Below are 22727 nucleotides of genomic sequence, written 5' to 3'. Positions count from 1 at the left end.
ATGATGTTGAAAAGTCAATTGGGAGGGGAGAGGGGGAAGGGGTTAAGTATGAAGTTGATACAAAATAGCTCATAAAACCGAGCTGGTGGGCAATCAACTGGCAGGTAAGTTTCAACACTCATCCATATAAGGTAATAGGCACAGAAAAAATGATCCAAACTCATATAAATATTACTGGTGAAGTTCAAGAAAAAGATACTGGAGTCATGTGGCTATTTATATAAACACATTGGCCCAATATCCAGTGGTAAAAAAAAAAATCCTAGTAAAACATTACATAGTAACATAGTAAATGACGGTAGATAAAGACCTGTACGGTCCATCCAGTCTGCCCAACAAGATAAATTCATTTACATGGTTTGTGATACTTTATATGTATACCTGAGTTTGATTTGTCCTTGCCTTTCTCAGGGCACAGACCGTAGAAGTCTACCCAGCACTGTTCTTGTACTAAGTTCCGAAGCTAACGTTGAAGCTTCTTAAAATTTACACTCCAGCCCACCCCTATCTATTCAGTCACAATCAGGGCATAGAGCGTAGAAGTCTGCCCAGCTCCCATTTTGTTTCCCAATTACCAGTGTCGCCACCCAATCTCTGCTAAGATTCCACGGAACCATTCCTTCTAATCAGGATTCCTTTGTGTGTTTATCCCACGCACGTTTGAATTCCATTACTGTTTTCATCTCCACCACCTCCCGCAGGAGGGCATTCCACATATCCACCACCCTCTCTGTGAAAAAATACTTCCTGACATTAGTCCTGAGTCTGCCCCCTTCAACCTCAATTCATGTCCTCTAGTTCTACCGCTTTTCCGTCTCCGAAAAGATTCATTTGCGGATTAATACCTTTCAAATATTTGAACGTCTGTATTATGTCACCCCTGTTTCTCCTTTCCTCCAAGGTATACATGTTCAGGTCAGCAAGTCTCTCCTCATACGGTTTGCAACACAAATCGCATACCATTTTTGTAGCTTTTCTTTGCACCGCTTCCAGTCTTTTTACATCTTTAGCAAGATACGGCCTCCAAAACTGAACACAATATTCCAAGTGCAGCCTCACCAACGACTTGTAGAGGGGCATCAACACCTCCTTTCTTCTGCTGGGTACGCCCCTCTCTATGCAGCCTTGCATCCTTCTGGCCACGGCCATCGCCTTATCGCATTGTTTCTTCACCTTTAGATCCTCAGACACCAACACCCTAAGGTCTCTCTCCTGAGTCGAGCTTACTAATCTCTCACCTCCTATTCGGTATCTCTTTTTCGGGTTTCTGCACCCCAAGGGCATCACTCTACACTTCTTGGCATCAGTAACAATTAAGTGCATTTGAAAACAGAACAAAATAATGTATCATCTATTATTGCTTGATGGTGTGTTTGTGGTTTTGAAAGGCACACAGGACAACAAAGATGATCAGAGGGTACAAAAATAGCTCTCAGATCAGGAGACTCATAAAAGTGGAACCCTTCAGTTTATTAAAAATAAATAAATAAAAGACAACAGAAAGGAAACATAAGCAGTATATAACATCATGAGCGGTATGAAGAAAGTAAATAGGGAAATATTATATGCTGTGGAGGTAATTTTTAGAAGCCTTGCACAGGAATTCTCTGCAGAAATAGTGGCACTTATATGTGTAGATTGCATACATGGATAAATGTGGATTTTATAATGTAGCTGTTTACATGCAAAATTGTGGCAGGATGGCCAGATTAAAAGGGGGAAGAAAGAAGAGACAGAGAAAATATGAAACTAAAATTTAAACACTAGAAAGGTTTTAACATACAAACAAGTTTTTTTAAGGTAGTAGACTTAGAAGTAACATCAGGAAATACTTTTCCACCGAGAGGGTGGTGGATTCCTGGAATTTCCTCACAGGGGAGATGGTGGAGACAAAAATTGTGATAGAACTCAAAAATATATGAGACAAACAGAGAGGATCCCTATATAGAAAGGGGTTGGAATCAAAGCAAAACTCAAGCGAACTTCACTCTTTAAGTGACCGTGTCTTAATGTACACGTGCCTTCAGCCATTTGTGCTAACAGTAAGCGACTGCTTTTCCTTATGGAATAGACTCAAAACAGGTGCCACACCCAATGTCTATAGTAGATGCCCTGTTACAGAATTCCTTTTTGATGCCCAGTGAGGTTTAACACTGCATTTCAGCAAACAGTAGCTTGAAAATTAAAGCATTGCACAGAGAAGTGAAATGATCTTCTCTCCAAAGTAGCATCTTCTTATGTTAGGAAAAATGTTAAACAATTAAGTTCTTCTTCTTAAAAAAAAAAAAGAGGCATTGCAAAAATTAAAAAGCCTAACTTAACAATTTATAGAAAGAATAGTAATTTGTAATAAGAAAAAAATGGTTTCAGTGGATTGCCCTATACAACATCTTGATTACTGTCATCTGATCATAACATGAGTGCAGCTAACACAGCTGCCATGTCAGCTTCTCTTCAGGGGCTAGGTTTTAATCATAAATCAACTGAATGACTAATTCAACATTGTTAAAGCCTGTGAGTAGCTGCTTGGAGCTGTTCCAGTTTTTACATCTTTCTAAAGGTCAATACACCTACTCAAGAACACAATAGTCCTATCTTTCACAGTGTTTTCTTCATTCCTAGGATTGAAAAATAACATGTTACCACTTAAATTTAAGTGTGTTTTAACTAGTAATTAAAATGTTCATTAATTTGAAAGGGTGACCCACTAAAACAAAGGCAGTCTTAGTCGTCTTCCTTTGCCCATGATCACAAACGTCTCCTCCCTGTTTGTTGTCAGCTCTAAATTCTTTTCTACTTGTAAAAGACCTATGAAAACATTTACCACTAAAACTGCTTCCTGCATTAACCTTATATCTGTGTTACCGTACTGCTGCAATTTACACAAACTGGGAAAAAATGTAAAGAATTACGTTTTTATTAGCTGAACAAACACAAATTCAGACTCGACTGTTAACCGAAAAAATGCAGATGAAAAAGCATCCTGCAATAAAAGAAATTCTAACCATTTAGATCTGTTCTAGCTGCTTGAGGATGATGAAAATACACTGTTAGTCCCATTCATAGTAACCAAAAAATCAAAACAAAAAATTGTCCAGTCTAGTACAAAAGTTATGCTGCACAAACTGAGTATTTAAGGCTGTGGCAGAATGAAAAGAAAATGGCAGTCTCCTAGGTTCCAAGAGATGCCAGTCCCTATCACGCAATGCTTCCCGCTCATAAATACATGACAAATACTTCCTCAATCATTTTTTACGAGTAGGGATGCACAGGGGGTAGTCAATGGCTAGCTTGAGGGAAAATAGGAACAGCAGGCGGCAGAAACTGTACAGAGAATGGCTATGTGGTAAATCCTCCTCTAGAACATCACTCAGTTATGCTGGCTTTGATCTTTCAACTACAATTACGCTAACATACAGAGATGTGTGGAGTTTGTTTTTTTACTCAATCATTAACTGTACATAAATTGTGCTGAAATCTTTTGTACTAAATGACGTCTCAGTTCATACCTCTAGTTTTTGTTGTTTTTTCCCCCCAAATTAAAACTAATTGCAATTTATCCAGAGGTTTAACTTTGAATTACCTATAACCATATCATCATCACAACTGGCCTCACAAAAAACATGGGGTGTCTGGCGACAGCTAAATCACAAACTGGCGTCTCCCAAGCAGCCTGACTTCCATTAGAGTCTGGCAAATGGTATTTACTACACAATTAGAAGTAGTGAGCTGTACCTGTGACCATCCAAATACAGGTGTGAGGACCCTTTCTGGACAAGAAAACTGACTCATCTCTTCTCATATAAACCCTGATACCTGTATGATCAGAGCGACCCAGGAAAATGTCACATTCACTGCACAACTAAGCAGCAAAGATTTATTATGTTAGGGTCAGGTAATGTACATTTTAAAATGCCTGTTTACGACCATTTGAAGCACATTAATCACTGAGCTCACAAGAAACAGATTTTGCTTAAAAGAGCCTTCCTGAAAAAGTTTTTTAGACTTTCTTTTGGCTCTGAACACATCTGAAGTCTTCACTTTGAAAATCACTGCAATTAATTTATTTGGATTTAGCTCATATTAAATCCAGTTCCCTAACATGAACAGAAAATGCCATTCAGTAATACTAACAGGGCAGGTCTAGTTACACTGATTTCACAGGATTTATTCTAATGATTTACTGGAGTCAACCAACTGACATTAATTATTGTTTTGGCTCCCATTACATGAATGTTTATTTTAAAGTTTAAAGCCTTCTCTTTCATATCATATGGAAATGAGAAATTTTACTGGTAAATTGAAACCATGTGCAACTTGGTAGTTAACGAAATACAGGGAGAAAGACATGGTGTATCGTGGGAGAATTCCAATATTTTGCATTGGAAACTTTGGATAATCATATGGAAACAAACCAATCTTCACAAGAAAATAATATAATTGATGCATACAGAGAGGAAAGAATTAATTTTTCACGATTACAATTTTTCTTATAGCACAAGAGTTCCTATAAAAAAGAGTTCTGGTGATGTCAGCAGTCTGGAAAAAAATAAAAAAAATATTTGCACTCCATGGAGAAACCAGAGCTTCTTAAATCCCTCCCATTCACAAATAGATGCAGGAAAGCTGGTTTTTGGCTGTGGCAGAATTGTCTTTCTACATGAATGAATTCTGTGATTTCCAACAGCATCAAAATATCAGTAAAACCTCAAAGAAAGCTATGGGAGAAACCCATGATTGCCAGCTCCATGATGACCAAACTTCCAAGAACATTATTACTACTCTACACTGGAAGAAAAATTCATCAGTACACATACCACAATAGAAAGCTGTCAAGAAAATGCTAACAGCACCTGGGTTACAGATAATCAAACACAGAATTCAACATGTGAAAACAGCATAAATGGACTCGGGTAAGATGAACAAACTGGAAAAGCAAGTTACAAAGTAAGAGTAATGTCCAAGAAAACTAGAGGAGGAGAAACAATATCAGAACATAATGAATCAAATTCTGTCAGTGACAACGTCTGCCACTCTGGTGTCAGGGATGACTACTGGAAACGCTAGTGTAGATGAACAAGAAAAATATAAATATTATTTGAAGGTATGTTCAGATTTGGGACTTCCAAAAGGAGGCTTAGGTAAGCTGTGGCCTCTCAGTCAAATTTTGAACTTTGCTTATGAGATCTGTATTACTTATGCAGGTCTACAGGGGGTATAAAGGTATTGTTATTTCAAAACTTTTCAGGCAAATTAACACTGGCGATAGCAATCCACGCTTACATTTCTACAAGACGAAAGCAAGATGAAGACTAATGAACATGGCAAAGTTAAATAATGAAAGCACAGCAGTTAAAGAAATGTCTAAAACCATGAAAAACCTCCCAGTAAGCAAAGTACCTGGAAGGACCGAGACCAGGAACCTGTTTTTTTACTGGGAATATTTAATGCATTTTATAGGAATATCTTTCTAGTAGCCCTAACTTACACAGCTATCATGCTTAAATATAGGAAACACCACTCTTAATTCTATCCCTCAAAAACTGAATAATACAATATCACAAGCTCATACAAGAAGTTCAGAAAAAAAAAGCCAAATTTTATTGCCACTTCATATTGTCATGATTCTTAAGCGGAGTTAAGTTTTGGCCATTATTCAGCTCAAGTCCCTGATGAAGATATAATCAAAACCCATGCAATTAAAGAGCAAGGGAGTGGATCAGCTGGTTGTAGCCCATAAGCTGTTTGGGCTGTTGAAGATAAGTGAAATTGTTTGCTTTTATTATTTCATATTATTGCACTGTTTGGCATATTTATTGTGAAAAGATGCTCTGTCATTTTTCAAGAATTAGCATTCAATTAAGAATATTCTTGAAACACTGAGATATTGAGCACAAGTCACAAAATTTCACAAATTTGGAGAGTACTGATGATTCAAATTGGCAAACAAATGAAAATTTTATATTACAAAGCAAGTGGTGCTATATCAGTTTCTGAAGGTCATATTTTATGAAGTAGCAATAAAATTTTGCTTTGTTTCTATACACAGGAAAGACCCTGAACTCAATTCATATTGGCCAATCAAGATGTAAAGATTGTAGCTAAATTCACAGCATAAAAGTTTAAAAGGATGATCCTGAAATGTATTAAACACTGGGCATCAATTTTTATTACATTCTTGGAAACTGTAAGCGGCCACTATCCTATGCTGCACATTTCTGCTGCTTCTTAGAGATTTCTACCAATTGGACAAAGTCACTAAGGGCCTTGTTTACTAAGCCGCACTGTAGGCACACGCTAACAATAGAGACACCCATTATATTCCTATGGGCGTCTCTAGCATTAGCGCACGCTAAAAAGTTTGCAAATAGGGCCCTAAAACTAAACAAGAAAAAAAAACCACAAGGAGTAAGAAAATTAGACAGAATTGTTTAAAAGCTTTTTGTGGATGGAGCTGCAACCTCCTTATGACCTCAAACTTTTGTGCTTGTTTTCTGCTGTAGACAACTCTTACTAACCAGCTAAAGCACAGTCACACCAAAGTTTACTAGACGATTAGGTATTAACATAATTGATCTATTAACTGGTAGTCTATCCCAAATGCTGTTTGCTTTCTTTAGTATAACATGTACCTTAAAATGACATTTATGTTCTGTCCACAGGAGTTTTGTGAAAATCTCCCATAATATCATATGGTCATATTTATTTATTTGTTACATTTGTAGCCCCACATTTTCCCACCTTTTTGCAGGCTCAATGTGGCTTGCATATTACTGTTAACAGCGTTAGCCGATTCCGGTCTGAACAAATATATGATGTGGATTAATTCAAGGCGGTTTCGTGGCTTAGTACCATTGACTGTATCAGGCCACGAAATATTTTCCTCGGGAAGAATGGTTTCACCTGTTTGAGTTTCCACATTGAGAAAAACATTTTCTTTATGGTGGATTTCGCTTGGGACTCTAATGATAGGTTTCGGTCGATTGTAATTCAGAGGATTTTTAGGCTGTCTGAGATTGGGTGTATCCTGGGGTGTTGATGCTTGTGGGATTGAATGTATTATATTGTGATGAGATGATGAGACGGTGTGTTTTTTCTGTATTGAGTTTTAGTTGGAATGCATTTGCCCATGAGTTCAAGATATTTAAGCTGAGCATGATTTTGTTGGTAATTTCTGCCAGATCATGTTTGTAGGGGATGTATAATGTCATGTCATCAGCGTAGATAAATGGGTTAAGGCCTTGGTTGGTAGGGTCTTAGCTAGTGGAGTCATCATGAGATTGATAAGTAGGGTCAATAATAACTTTAAACAAAATGAGTATGCTGTATTAATTATTCTTAAAACTTCAGAGGTAAACTTTCCAGTACATAAAACAGAAACATTTCTATGTTACTATAGAAAATATTTCAAAGCCATTTCCACAGGTAAAGCACTGCTTTGTAGGGGATAAAGCCCTCTGCCTAATATAACCAGTGAATCGCAGTCTTTGTGGTGCTGGCCAAAGATGTCATCTGACTGCTCTGGGCTGAAAGACTTGAGCCTTGCATCTGCTGAGGACTCCTGGCTGTGACCCCGAGGAACTGTCTATCCAGTGACACATCTGGTTTAATTTGGAGGTATGCACATAACCTTGGGCAAGGACTATTGTTCATGTAGCCCCCAAGAATTAGGGGAAATCTGAAAATGACAAAAAGGGGGATTTTCGAAAGAAATGTCTAAATCAGAATTTGGACGTTTTACAGAGATGTCCAAATTCCGAACAGGAAAGAAGGTCATTTTCGAAAAAGATGGACATCTTTGTTTTTTGGCCCTTTTCAAAAAAAAACAAAAAACGTCCAAGTATAAAATGTCCAAAATCAAGCCACTGGGACGTAGGAGGAGCAAGCATTTTTAGTAGACTGATCCCCCTGACATCCCAGGACAGCAACAGGGCACCCTAGGGGGCACTGCAGTGGACTTCATAAAATGCTCCCACGTACACATCTCACCATTGCTCCCTTACCTTGTGTGCTGAGCCCCCCAAAACCCACTACCCCCAACTGTACACCACTACCATAGCCCTTACGGATGAAGGGGGCACCTACAGTGGTGGAAATAAGTATTTGATCCCTTGCTGATTTTGTAAGTTTGCCCACTGACAAAGACATGAGCAGCCCATAATTGAAGGGTAGGTTATTGGTAACAGTGAGAGATAGCACATCACAAATTAAATCCGGAAAATCACATTGTGGAAAGTATATGAATTTATTTGCATTCTGCAGAGGGAAATAAGTATTTGATCCCCCACCAACCAGTAAGAGATCTGGCCCCTACAGACCAGGTAGATGCTCCAAATCAACTCGTTACCTGCATGACAGACAGCTGTCGGCAATGGTCACCTGTATGAAAGACACCTGTCCACAGACTCAGTGAATCAGTCAGACTCTAACCTCTACAAAATGGCCAAGAGCAAGGAGCTGTCTAAGGATGTCAGGGACAAGATCATACACCTGCACAAGGCTGGAATGGGCTACAAAACCATCAGTAAGACGCTGGGCGAGAAGGAGACAACTGTTGGTGCCATAGTAAGAAAATGGAAGAAGTACAAAATGACTGTCAATCGACAAAGATCTGGGGCTCCACGCAAAATCTCACCTCGTGGGGTATCCTTGATCATGAGGAAGGTTAGAAATCAGCCTACAACTACAAGGGGGGAACTTGTCAATGATCTCAAGGCAGCTGGGACCACTGTCACCACGAAAACCATTGGTAACACATTACGACATAACGGATTGCAATCCTGCAGTGCCCGCAAGGTCCCCCTGCTCCGGAAGGCACATGTGACGGCCCGTCTGAAGTTTGCCAGTGAACACCTGGATGATGCCGAGAGTGATTGGGAGAAGGTGCTGTGGTCAGATGAGACAAAAATTGAGCTCTTTGGCATGAACTCAACTCGCCGTGTTTGGAGGAAGAGAAATGCTGCCTATGACCCAAAGAACACCGTCCCCACTGTCAAGCATGGAGGTGGAAATGTTATGTTTTGGGGGTGTTTCTCTGCTAAGGGCACAGGACTACTTCACCGCATCAATGGGAGAATGGATGGGGCCATGTACCGTACAATTCTGAGTGACAACCTCCTTCCCTCCGCCAGGGCCTTAAAAATGGGTCGTGGCTGGGTCTTCCAGCACGACAATGACCCAAAACATACAGCCAAGGCAACAAAGGAGTGGCTCAGGAAGAAGCACATTAGGGTCATGGAGTGGCCTAGCCAGTCACCAGACCTTAATCCCATTGAAAACTTATGGAGGGAGCTGAAGCTGCGAGTTGCCAAGCGACAGCCCAGAACTCTTAATGATTTAGAGATGATCTGCAAAGAGGAGTGGACCAAAATTCCTCCTGACATGTGTGCAAACCTCATCATCAACTACAGAAGACGTCTGACCGCTGTGCTTGCCAACAAGGGTTTTGCCACCAAGTATTAGGTCTTGTTTGCCAGAGGGATTAAATACTTATTTCCCTCTGCAGAATGCAAATAAATTCATATACTTTCCACAATGTGATTTTCCGGATTTAATTTGTGATGTGCTATCTCTCACTGTTATCAATAACCTACCCTTCAATTATGGGCTGCTCATGTCTTTGTCAGTGGGCAAACTTACAAAATCAGCAAGGGATCAAATACTTATTTCCACCACTGTATATGTGGCTACAGTGGGTTTCTGGTGAGTTTTAGAGGGCTCAATTTCCTCCACAAGTGAACAGGTAGTGGCGATATGGGCCTGGGTCCACCTGTCTGAAGTGCACTGCACCTACTACTAAACTACTCCAGGGACTTGCATGCTGCTGTAATGGACCTGAGTATGACATCTGAGGCTGGCATAGAGGCTGGCAAGTAATGTTCTTCAACACATTTTTTGGGGGTGGGAGGGGGTTAGTGACCACTGGGGGAGTAAGGGGAGGTCATCTGGTCCATTTGGGGCACCCTTTTTGTGCCTTATTCGTAATAAAAACAGGTTAGCTCAAAACGTCTAAGTTTTAGTGCTGGATGTTTTTGTTTTGTTCCATTATGGCTGAAAGATGTCCAAGTCTTACGAACGCCCAAGTCCCGCCTTGAGCACGCCCCTGTTATGCCCCCTTGAGATTTGGACATCCTTCTGACGGACTTCGCAGAAAGACATCCAGAATGAGGTTTCAATTATACCGATTTGGACGTTTCTGTGAGATGGACGTCCAAATGCTGACATCACTTTTTGGACGTCTATCTCTTTCGAAAATGAGCCTGAAAGACATTCTTGTGGTTTGCCATAACTACAACAAGAAAGCATGGACCAATCACCTGTGATGATAATATCATGAAGTGAAAGATATTACTGATAAGATATCCTATGGAAAAGGTACAGCACACACACAACATCACAATAACCATGACATGCACTGATACATCATCATCAATGGAAGACTGCCACCACCTGCACCTGCTGTTCCAGTTGTTTACATGAGGAGACAACCCAATCCTAAGAGTCAGGTCACACAGATAATATAAGTTCTGTGACCACTAACAGCTGGGTAACAGGTGGCTTTTCCAGTAGGGGGTGTGTGTTATTCCATCTGACTTCTGTTCCTTTAAGGGCTCTTTTACTAGTCCACGCTTAGCATGTACTAGAAGCTGCACAACCTATTTTATACCTGTGGGACACATGGCACTTAGTACACGCTAATGTCTGTTAGTGCATGTTAAGCTTTAGTAAAAGAGCCCCTTTATTATCCTAAGTGTTTCTATTAGGGACTTATATAGCACTTTTAAAACTTTACTTCTATTTACAACTTGATTTTGCATTTTTATCTTTGTAAATAAATCTTCCTCTGTTTGCTCTATGTGGTTCATATGGCTGATCAGGGAATAATAATGGAAAATTCTGGATTTGGGACCTTTGCTTAGAACTGTTAATCCCCTAGATTTAGTGCCACTATATACACATTTAAGGTACATTCCCCAGGGAAGGGGAATGTCATAGCTGGACCCTCACAGTTTTACATGCAGAAATGGTCTGTTACAAAGCTGCCTGACCAATATGGGGATAAAAGTACATGTATGTAGGTTTGCCTGCTGTTTGAAGAAATAGTACGAGGGTAATGATAGAGCTGGGTTTCCATTTTATGTGCATATTTTTTAAAAATTTCAAGCACATACACATAATTTAACCCTGGAAATCTGTTTGCTCAAAAAAACAAGTGTAAATATAGATTTCCCGGGGTAATTTTCAAAACAAAAGTACACGCATATATTTTCTTTGAAAATCCTGCAAGGTTTATAGTTTACTGAATTTATTATACTGTAGTACATTAAAAAATATCAATGTGGCTTACAATAAAAAAATATTAGTACAAAAAATAACAGAAATAAAGCTACAATAACAGAAGAGAAAAGAAAAGTACACTCACACACTACGTCCCCCCCCCGCCCCCCCCCCCCCCCCATTAACCACAGATCATGCCAGAGAAATGGGCCTTTAACAAAGGTCTGAAACAGGGCAAAGATCTTTTCTCTCACAGAACAGAAAGGCTGTTCCAGAGCTCAGGGCATAATACAAACACCCGTTTGTGGCTATTTCATTTGATACACTGCCTTTCCTGGAAAGAAAGGTGATTTGCAATTAAAGAGATGGTTTACACAGAGAAAAATCTTAGTGCACATTTTTTACACTCAAAATGTACAAACGAGTCAGTACTTGGTAAAGCTTATTAGTGGAAAACAAGCAATTTATTGTACTCGTGAAATATGTGAAGCCTCATTTTGCCTAAGATGACTAGGTCAGAAAAGAGACATCCAACTTGGTACAGTGAAAATTTCCTGGATATTTTATAAAAGGCTTGCTGAATGTGAAACCTTCTTTAAAATATGTATAAGGAGGCGCAGACACACCTATGTATTTACCAGCATGTAACAGTGGGAAAAGCCATTAAAAAAAAAAAAAGAGCAGTTTCACTCGGGGATGCTATCTGATGACATGGACTCTGATCCTCAAAAGCTCATACCTCAATAAACTGGTTAGTCTATAAGGCCCCATCTGCTTGTCACTTTTGTTAGGATAGTCTAACAAGATTACCCCTTTGAAAGCTTTTTGTTGTTGATGTTTTTTTGTTGTTGTTGTTTTTTTTACTTGGGACGGAGTGTTACACATGTATTTCCTGGAATTTACAGGTGCAAATGCCAGCAAATACACATGTATGAGTAATTTTTCAAATCTGGAATTTACAAGAGGAGCCAGTTAAGAAGCCTTTTTAGTAGATTTTTTAAGACCAGAGAGATATGCACAATTGCCTTCACTCCTCAAAACTCCAGGTCAAAAACGAGCAATTAGATCACATTTGCATGTGCGGTTCCTTGAAGGTATAAATGCAGATGGGGACATTTTTTCCAATATGCATGATCTTGTAACATGGGAAGTATATATATATATACTTTTTTTTTTTCAAAAGTTCTTCCCACTCCACACCCGAAACATGTCCCCTTAAAATCTGTGTATGCTGAAGACATATCTGTGTATGTAACAGCTTTTCTAAATCCACTACACACTATAAAACTTGCTTTTTACACAGCTTTTTACACATGTATGTGCCATCTAACAATTCTAAATTGACTTCCAGAATGTTACATCATTAATAGACAGCTTTTTTTCTCTTGCATACTTAGGGGCCCTTTTACTAAGCTGCTTTAGGCATTAATGCACACCTAATGCAGGAAAAATGGCCTAATGCAGAACATATTAAAACATTCTGCATGAGTTTTGCCATCTGCATGCCCTAAGTGCACAGCATTTATTTTTTCTTTATTTTCTGGGAGCAAGCACACCAAGGGTGGAGAATGGGCATGGAAGCACTAATCACCCAGCACATGGACATTACTACTGCAACTGGTTAGTGCATCCATATTGCAGGAGCCCTTAGAGACTCCTAAATAGGAGGCGATAAGTGCTTCTGCTAAATTTTTGTTTTAGCACATGGCCAGAAATGCAACAATTATTTTTTTTAAAAGCCCTTTTTGACAGTCACGCTAGAAATGGGATTTCTGTGTGGGAAAGGCCCATGTAAGGACAAGTTAAGTCCATTCGCTAGGTCTGCTTAGTAAAGAGGCCTCTTAATTTTGTGCATACTTTCAGAGATGGCCACCATACCTTCCACACAAACTGCAACATATAATCACTATATACTCTATCATAGTATCTGAACCTCCCCCCCCCCCAAAAAAAAAGAAAAAAAAACCCCCAAAAACCCAACAACATTATTTTCCTCCTTGCATGAAGATTTGACTAAAAAAAAAAAAAAAAAAAAAATCTGTCATCGAAAAGTAGAAAAATAATCCAGTGACTCTTCTCAAATACTGGAAGTAGTTCCTATCCCAGTACCTAAACCTGTAAAATTTAGAGTAAATGCTTCTACTTTAAACCCTCCTTCAGCTACATCTAAGATGGAGGTTACTTTAAATGATCTTTGATAACACGTATGGAAAACGTATTACAAGCGTACTTATGTTTATTTATTTAAGCCCACCTTTATCTGAGGCAGGTAACAAACCAATCTGCATAATCTAAAATGTAGAATACAAACTCACCAAAACACAATAAAAAAAAAAACTAGTACAGCACAAAAAAAGAGCAGCCCAGATTTCATAGAGAAATACAAGTACTTAACCCAAGTTTCAACACATTCTGAGGATGCTTCAGCAAAATTCTCAGAGTAACATAAAAAACTCTCCTCTGTAGATGATCAATTAACCAAAATGGAGACTCATTGTGCTAGGATGCAAGCACTGATTACAGCAGCTATAAAGGATAGTTTATCTATTCATTTACAGATAGAAAAATTAGAAAATGCCTCTAGGGTTGCAATGTGAAATTACTGACTTTTCCTTTAACTCATTATTTGTCTCCACAAAAACTGTTTAGAACATACCTTAAAGATGTTTTACATTTTCCTAAATGTGATAATGTGCTACTACTACTACTACTATTTGACATTTCTAAAGCGCTACTAGGGTTACGCAGCGCTGTACAATATAACATTGAAGGACAGTCCCTGCTCGAAGAGCTTACAATCTAATGGACAAATGTACAGACAATCAAGTAGTGGCAGTCAAATTGGGGCAGTCTAATGCTTATTAGATATCTTGTGATTCTACAATGATTAATAAGGAAGGTGTAAGAGATGAACTTGATTCTCCAGATATAGCTTAGATGTTTCTAAATTCTTGTCAGCTTCTCAAGATCTGATTGCAAGAAGATCTACTTTGGTAGTAGTCTTGAAATCAGTAGAAATACATAAGTATTGTCATACTGGGAAAGACCAAAGGTCCATCAAGCCCAGCATCCTGTTTCCAACAGAGGCCAATCCAGGTCACAAATACCTGGCAAGATCCCAAAAAAGTACGAAACATTTTATACCGCTTATCCCAGAAATAGTGGATTTTCCACAAGTCCATTTAATAATGGTCTATGAACTTTTCCTTTAGGAAGCTGTACAAACCTTTTTTAAACTCCGCTAAGCCTTTAATGGAGATATTAAAGGCTTATTTTCTTAAAAAACAATTACCCTTTTGTGGGCAAAATATCACGATTAGGGCTGATGTTAATTGCGATTAACGTGGCAATAATGAATCACAATTTAAAAAATGAATCGTGGTTAGTGATTAACCACGTGACCTCCCCTCCCACCTGCCCAGTCTGGCATCTCTTTCTCCCCTCCAGGACTGCCAGTGGCTCTGTACTCGCCTTCAAGTTTACCTTGTTAGTTGTCTTGCAGTAAATTTTCGCCCTGCAGCAGCCAGTAGTGTATTGAAATGCTGCCTCAAACTGCACCGGGCCTTTCATTTAAAACCATCCTGCCCCCTTCTGACGCAATTCCTATTTTCAGAAAGGTGCGCCGGGTCAGAAGGAAAGGACTGATGCATGCAGAGGCAGCATTTCAATATCGGCCACTGCAGGGCCAAGGTTTACTGCAAAGCAACTGATGAGGTAAACCGGGAGTGGAGGGGAGGGGAGAGATGGAGGGGAGGCGAGCAAGGGAGAATGTCAGAGGGTGGGGGGAACTGAGGGAAAATGTGGGAGGGGAGGCATATTAGAGAAAGAGAGTGAGTGAAGGCATGGGGTGTACATGGAGGGAGAAAGAAAATGCGTGAAGCAATGAGGGAGCACGTGGGGGGGGGGGGAGGGAAGAGAGAGAGAATGGGTATGGGTGAAGGCATGGAGTCACAGGGGGAGAGAGATAGAGAGAATGGGTGAAGGCACAGGGGGGCCACAGGGAGAGAGAAAGAATGGGTAAAGACACAGGGTGGCACAGGGAGATAGAGAGAATGGGTGAAGGCACAGGGGGGCACAGAGAGAGAGAGAGAGAGAGAGAGAGAGAGAGAATCGGTGAAGGAACAGGGGGGCACAGGGAGAAAGAGAGAGAATGGATGAAGGCACAGGGAGAGAGAGAGAACAGGTGAAAGCACAAGGGGGAACATGAGAAAGAGAATGAAGGGCCCCCCCCCCCAAAGCTCCAGTATCTGTTCAATGGCTAGTGGAGTAGCTGAAGCCCCTGCCAGCTGACAAAATCTGCTTCCTGAGTCACCCCCTTCCTCCTCGTACTGCCTCAGGAGCGAAGAATCTCTGGTTTCTCTTCAGAATTAGATTGTAAGCTCTGTCGAGCAGGGACTGTCTTTTCATGTTCAAGTGTACAGCGCTGCATACGTAGCGCTATAGAAATGCAAGTCACTTAATCCTCCATTGCCCCATGTAAGCCGCATTGAGCCTGCCATGAGTGGGAAAGCGCGGGGTACAAATGTAACAGAAAAAAAAAAAGACATAATAAGTAGTAGTAAGTCAGCGGGGTGCCTCCAGCCACCAGTGCTAGCACTTCCCAAACATGCTTAGTTTTTGCATGAACTGAGCATGCTCGGGGAGTGCCAGCACTGATGGCTAGAGTCATCCTGCTGACTTCCTCACTGCTGAGGCAGCACAAGCAGGAAGGGATACACTTTGGCAGTGGATTTTAACTGGCTTTGGCATCCCCACCAGCAAAGGTATGATATCTGAGAGAAGGAGGGAGAGGAAATGTGGCCCCCATCCCTATGCCCCCCCCCCCCCCCCAACCATGAACAGCTGGCTATGGCCCAACTTAAATCATGCGATCAATCCTGAGATCAAATTTTTTGATCACACAATTAGTCACAGTAAAAAAAACCTTAATCGACATGCAGCCCTAATTATGATGTTTCCTGATGTGGCCAGAGTAACAACTTAAGAGGAAGGCTTTTTTTCCCCCCACAGCTGAAGCCTACGGTTTTAGTTAGTGGAGCCACTTTCTTTCTTAAATTTCCTTTTAAGTGTCTGGTCATGTATGAGAATAATCTCTACAATTGGAAACTTTCTTGCATGGTAAAGCATCGGTGGTACAGGAAATGGTTACTTGATTAGTGTTATGATGGGGTGAGATAGCATAAGTAAGTCTGAAGCCTGTTCCTGAAACTTACAAGTTCTTCCTTTATGATTATATTGATGCAAGTTGTTACCTCATGATGAGGACTTTATACTATTATGATCATAAATGTGACTGTTGGGCAGACTGGATGGACCATTCAGGTTTTTATCTGCCGTCACTTACTATGTTATAACTCTGGATTATGGTGGTGTAAATTGTACTTATAATAATATTTACTTGTATTGTTATTAATACGAATGTAAAAGTTTAAGCAATAAAAAAAAGGTAGAAAAATAAAACAATGTATCAAAGGAAAATGTATGTATTCCTTGGCTCTATAGTATTTATAGTAGGTCTCACCACAAGGTCTACCTTTTAAATTACCTTACAAGATTTTATTTCTTATGTTTCCTAACACCTTTCTTTCTGAAATCAAGCTGTGTACTTTATATTTTAACTACACCTCGTCTTAAAAAAAAAAAAAAAAAGAAATCTTGTGTTTTAACTTCCATATAGCAATGGGATATCTGCAAAAGATATTGGAGATGGATGTGTACAAACAACAGTTTAATTTACTCAGATTCATAACAATAACAGCATCTAGCTAAATTATCTTGAGAAAAAATATTTCTCTAGTACCACTGCTGTACAATTTACAGAGATGAGTCACTAACAAGGGATGTAATGGTGAAGGAAATTGTTCTAAGGTTAAACTGAGTGAACTCACCATTTGTTTTTCTTCCTAATGTAGTCCTTTTCTGAGAGGTTGACCAGATAGATCATTGGTTTGGAAGTCAAAAACAAGTGCTTATTCAACACTTCAATCTAAAAAAACACGGAAGTGGGATTATGAGAACAGCTACTTCAACTACTAAGCTAAGTATTTCAGAACTTGTTGCTTATGCTTTTTAAAGGACTCAGATTTAGTGCTCAAGATTGCCTTGAATCTACCAGTCAGCTGATCTTATACCATTTACCCCTATCGTCTATATGGACCTCACTGGGGGTACACGTGACAGAGGAAGAGCTGAAAGCAGCTTGCTGTTAGAATGCTCTCAGAGCTTAGTTAATTCATTAATTAGAGATTTAGTTGTAAGTCTGGTTTTAGAAAATGGATCTGAGAATATATTGTCATGTCTCTTCCTCTCCAGCCTTCAGATTCACACAAATTGATTTTTCTAGTGAGTGAGAGGTCTGTATTCTTAAAGGACTAGCCATAGCTTAGAGCCTACCTCTTTGTCATTCCAGTCATGATTAAAGCGGACATGTTTCTTCTCATCTAGCACCCAAGTTTTGACTTTACACATTATGTCCTATTTAGAATTAAAGAAGGAAAAAAAATTAAGTCAGTAAAAGACGATGAAAAAGAACCTTGGCAGGATAACAATTATTTTCTGTAAGCAAAGCATTCTTATGTTATAACACAAAGTGCTTTCATAATAAGTATTAGAGGCAGAACAAGGGAAAGACAAAAAGTAAAATATTCCTGGTTTCAGGTATCTATTACAAACGCAGAATAGCACACCTTGAGAAAGAAAAGGAGAAATTAGGTCTTACCTGATAATTTTCTATCCATTAGTCCTTCCCACCATTCCAGAACCTGTGGGATATTTGTGTCCAGAAACCAGCAGATGGAGATACAGAACTGAAAAGCAAGCTGAGACATATCTCTCTTGGCATCCAGCCCAGCTCCTCAATATTTACACAGACAAGCAGTAAGGAGAGAATAAACACAACAACATTCAACAACTCACTAACCCAACACTAACCATACAAGCAAATATGTGTGGACCTGACTCATCTCTGGACAACTTGTAGAGAACAATTGATAAGGAAGAACCATGCAAGGTGAGAGTCATTATTTGACCCATTACTTGCACCGACTAAACATCTCAGAAACCTCAGGTGGGCCTCTGGAATAACGGGAAGGGCTAAAGGAAAGCAAGTGATCAGGTAAGACCTAATTTCTCCTTCCATTATGCAGCTTCCCACTATTCTATAACCTGTGGGACGTTCAAAAGCAATCCCTAGTGGGTGGCATCCTGGCGCCACCACTGCTGCTGCCCTGAGGACCAAAGTCACAAAACTGACTTCTGAGCGCATCACAATATCCATCCTGTAGTGCTGGCAAAGGTATGCAGCATCAACCATGTTGCTACCTTGCAAATATTCACTGGAGACAGTAAGGTAGTTTCCATCCAAGATGTTGTGGTATGCCTCATAGAATGAGCCCACAAAGCCTGAGAAGCCTGCTTCCCCGCAAGCAACTAGCTGATGCGATAGTCGCCTTCAGCCACCTAGCAATTGTGGGCTTGGAAGCCATGAGGCCAAGCCTCTGTTTACCAAAAAGCACAAACACTCTGACCGATTTGTGAAATCATCCGTGACTTCCAGATATCCAATGAGAACGCTAGGCACATCGAGAAGCTTCAAGGAAGAATATCAAAAGCCTCTTCATCCTCTCTGTGAAAGGGCAGAAACTTCACAGATTGGTTGAGATGAAATGCTGATACCACTTTCAGAAGAAAAGAAGGACCCATGTGCAAGGAGACCCTCACCTCTGAAAAGCGAAGAAAGGGATCCCAACAAGAGGGGAAAGGGAAATGGGACTTGATATACCGCCTTTCTGAGGTTTTTGAAACTACCTTCAAAGCTGTTTACATATATTCAGGTACTTATTTTGTACCAGGTGCAATGGAGGGTTAAGTGACATGCCCAGAGTCACAAGGAGCTGCAGTGGGAATCAAACTCAGTTCCCCAGGATCAAAGTCCACTGCACTAACCACGAGGCTACTCCTCCACTCCACCACGCCTGAAGCTCCAAAACCCTACATGTTGATGCAACAGCCACTAAGAATGCCATCTTTAGCATAAGATGTTTCAAGGTGGCCATCTGGAGTGGCTCAAAAGGAGATTTCTGAAGAACCTGAAGGACTAAATTAAGAGCTCCACTCTAGAAAAGGCATAAGAAAGGGAGGCTGCAGGTGGCCCATTCCCCGCAAGAATTAAACGATCTTTAGGTGAGGTGAAAGAGATGTCTTCTGTAGTCAGCTCCTGAAAAAGGCCAAAGTCACAACCTGAAATTTTACAGAACCCAACGCCAATCCTTTCTGAACACCTGCCTGGAGAAACGCCAGGCTATGCTCGATCTGAGCAGAGGGGAGAAAGTCTTAGCTCACACCACCAGCCCTCAAATGTCCTCCACACCCTCACATACACCAAGGATGCAGTGCATTTCCAAGCCTGAAGTGAGGTAGCAATGACTGAATCAGAAAACCCTTTTTGTCTCAACCAAGCCCTTTCAATGGCCAAGCCATAAGACCAAAGGTGCATGGATCCTCCCTGAGCACTGGACCTTGCTTCAGTAGATCGTGTATCTGCGGAAAATGGAGAGGAGCCCGGTTCAGCAGTCAAATCAGGTCTGCATACCACAGCCTCTGAGGTCAATCCGGAGCTATGAGAATTATTCAATCCCAGTGCAATGCGATCCTTTTCAACATGCGCCAAGGAAGGAAGACATACAAGTAGATGGGCTGCAGTAGGGCATTGATCACCATCGAGCCCAGTTCTTTCCAACAGCTGAAGAATTTAGGCAATAGCATTCCTTTTTGTCACCATCAAGTTCAGAAGTGGAGAACTCCCCTGGCTGGATAGTTCCCATTCTCTCGGGTGCAAGGAATATCTGCTGAGAAAGTCCATCTCCACATTCAAGGGACCCCGTGATGTGAGCTGCCAACATGAAGAGAAGATTCTTCTCCGCTGAACTTGAGGAAGGCTGCCTCCACCGCCATTAAACGTCTGTGGGTCCAACTTTGCCTGTTCTGTCCAAGTGCCCTATGCCAGATGGAACTTGTAATGAGTTCCCCAACCTGACTTGCTGCCGTCCACTGTCACCACCTCCTATTATATTATCAGAAAGGGAGTGTCAATGGTCAAATTCCTGGGCAACAACCAGATGAAGGTGAAGGTCGTACTTCTGTGACATCGGAGGACCAGCGGCTGAGAAGAGATTCCTGGAATGGCCACATATGAGCCCTTACCCATGGCATCACTTCTACTGCTGCCATCATTGACTCCAGAACCTGGATGTAGTCCCAGACAATGAGCCTGTCTTGACTGAGAAGACAAATCTGTTGAACCAACTTTGAACTCCTGCAGTCCATGAGGAAGATCCTCTCCCATGCTGTGTCAAATAGAACACCCAGATACTCTAGAATCTGCAATGCAGTTAGCCTACTCTTGTTAAAATTGATCACCCAACCCAACAACCACAGAAAAACGGACAACTTTGTCCATCGCCACCACGCTATCCAAAAAGGTGGTATCAAGCTATGGGTGAACTCTGATTCCCTGGCACTGAAGGAAGGATGTCACCATCACCATAACCTTGATAAACTTTCTTAGAGCTGTGGCAAGACTGAAGGGCAAAGCCCTGAACTGGAAGTGACGCCCCAGTGCTGTAAAACGTAGAAACCTCTGAATGCAGCAGCCATATGGGTATATGCAAGTATGCCTCCTTGAGATTGAGGGTGAAGAGAATTTCTCTCACTTGAACCGAGGCTATGACTGCTCTTAGTGTTTCGATGAGAAAGGGGGACACTCGGAAGCAGCGGTTTAGACCTTTGAGATCTAAGACAGGACAGAATGTGCCTTTCTTCTTTGGGACAATGAAGTAGATGGAGTTCGGCCTGGGGAACTGGAACACTGACCTAGAGCACCAGCAAGGAGTCTATGGTTTCCTAAACCTCAATTACCTTGGTCCTCTTTCGAAAAGGAGACTGCAAGAAGAGAGGAACGACCAGGTGGGAGAACTCCAACTTGTAACCTTATGTAAGAATATCCAGAACCCACTGGTCTGATGTGATTTTGGCTCATTCCTCCCAAAGCTCCTGAAGATGTCCTCCCACTGGACAATGTAGTCTCCCATCATTGCAAAGCTCTGGAGACACTGAGCACTTTAGCTGACTGAGAAGTGGCCTTCCTGTTCGCATAAAAGAGAAACTGGCGTTCCTGAAAGCGAGACTTCTGACCATATTGCTGATAATTAGGCTGGTACCATCTGCTGTTTCAAAATCGAGATCAAGAGCCCCTGAAGAAAGCCGACCAGAGGTTTTCGGCTTATCCTCCAGCAATCATTGTGGCTTAGTTTCTACAAAGTTCTTCCATCAAATTACTGAGATCTTCTCCAAATAGCCACTTACACCGAAAGGACAGTTTAACTAGATATGACTTTGATGCGCATCCGCTGCTCAATGCCTCAACCAGAGTTGCCGAACTTCTGTGACAACCAAAGACATACTGTGGATCGTAACCTGTAACGTCATAAATAGCATTCATCAAGTAGGCCAATCCCGCTTCCAGCTGGGCCTTATGGAACTCATCTTGTGTTGCCGACTACTGATGCCACTTCAGGCATGCTCTTGCCATGAACGAGCTGCACACTGTTGCTTGAAGGCCCAAAGAGGCCACTTCAAAGGCTTGTTTTAGCGAGCCTTCAAGCTTCCTATCCTGTAGGTATTTTAGGGCAATGCTCCCTTCTACTAGCAAGGTGGTCTTCTTAGTCACCGCCATAACCAAGGAGTTCACCCTGGGAAGCTGCAATTTATCTTTCTCCTCCAGAACTAATGGGTAGAGGTGAGCCATGGCTCTTCCCATTCTCAGCCCCACATCTGGTGAGACCCGTGCTGTGTAATCATGGTCCTGAATGGACGCAATGGATGCATTGGGAACAACTTAGAAGGGTCTCAGCCCCTCATGATCAATGAAGATGTGACCCCTGAAGCCAAAGCAAAAGGTTCCTCAATGGAAAGCACTGCCAGTGCCTCAGAAATAAGAGTACTGAGCACCTCTTTATCAAACAACCTCAGTATTTGAGGATCACCTCCCTCCTAAGGAGGGAGCTCTCCCTCCTCTAAAAAATCTTTCAATGATGGCTCCTCTGGACCGAGTCCCATCAAGTAAGGAAGGAGAAGCAGAGAGCCTCATCTGCCCACTCCTGGGGGTCTAAATGAGATCGCTTAGGAGCTAAAGGAGCAGGGGGGCGAGAAACTGAAGCACCTTACAGCAACTCTGACTGTCCCTGCTTCAGTAAATAGGCCTGAAAGAGCAATATAAACTCTGGAGAAAACAAAGATCCCGATGCAGCTGAATAATCTGTCGGGCCCTGAGGCTGAAAATGGCGGCTGTGCTCCACATGTGGAAAGACGCTATTCTCCAAAGACAAGCAGGCCAATATTCTCACTGATGGGTGACGTCACGTCGGCCCGGAGGACTTTCCAGCAAAGTCCAT

At 41.2% G+C, this 22727-nt stretch overlaps 1 protein-coding gene across 2 annotated transcripts in view; it reads right to left on the bottom strand.

Moving 5' to 3' along the window:
- Nucleotides 1-22727, bottom strand: part of OLA1 (Obg like ATPase 1) — a 410460-nt gene that overhangs the window by 128343 nt on the left and 259390 nt on the right. For both annotated transcript variants that reach the window (XM_030209701.1, XM_030209702.1), the window contains exons 6-7: nucleotides 17671-17751; nucleotides 17166-17263 (exon numbers count right to left, since the gene is read on the bottom strand). In XM_030209701.1, coding sequence (XP_030065561.1) covers nucleotides 17166-17263; nucleotides 17671-17751 — 179 coding nt within the window. The remainder of the gene's footprint in view (nucleotides 1-17165; nucleotides 17264-17670; nucleotides 17752-22727) is intronic.

The sequence above is a fragment of the Microcaecilia unicolor genome, chromosome 7, assembly GCF_901765095.1.
Source record: "Microcaecilia unicolor chromosome 7, aMicUni1.1, whole genome shotgun sequence".
In the NCBI taxonomy this organism is placed as follows: Eukaryota; Metazoa; Chordata; class Amphibia; order Gymnophiona; family Siphonopidae; genus Microcaecilia; species Microcaecilia unicolor.
The sequence above is the reverse complement of the archived record's forward strand: the minus strand, read 5'-3'. Positions and strand labels throughout refer to the sequence as shown.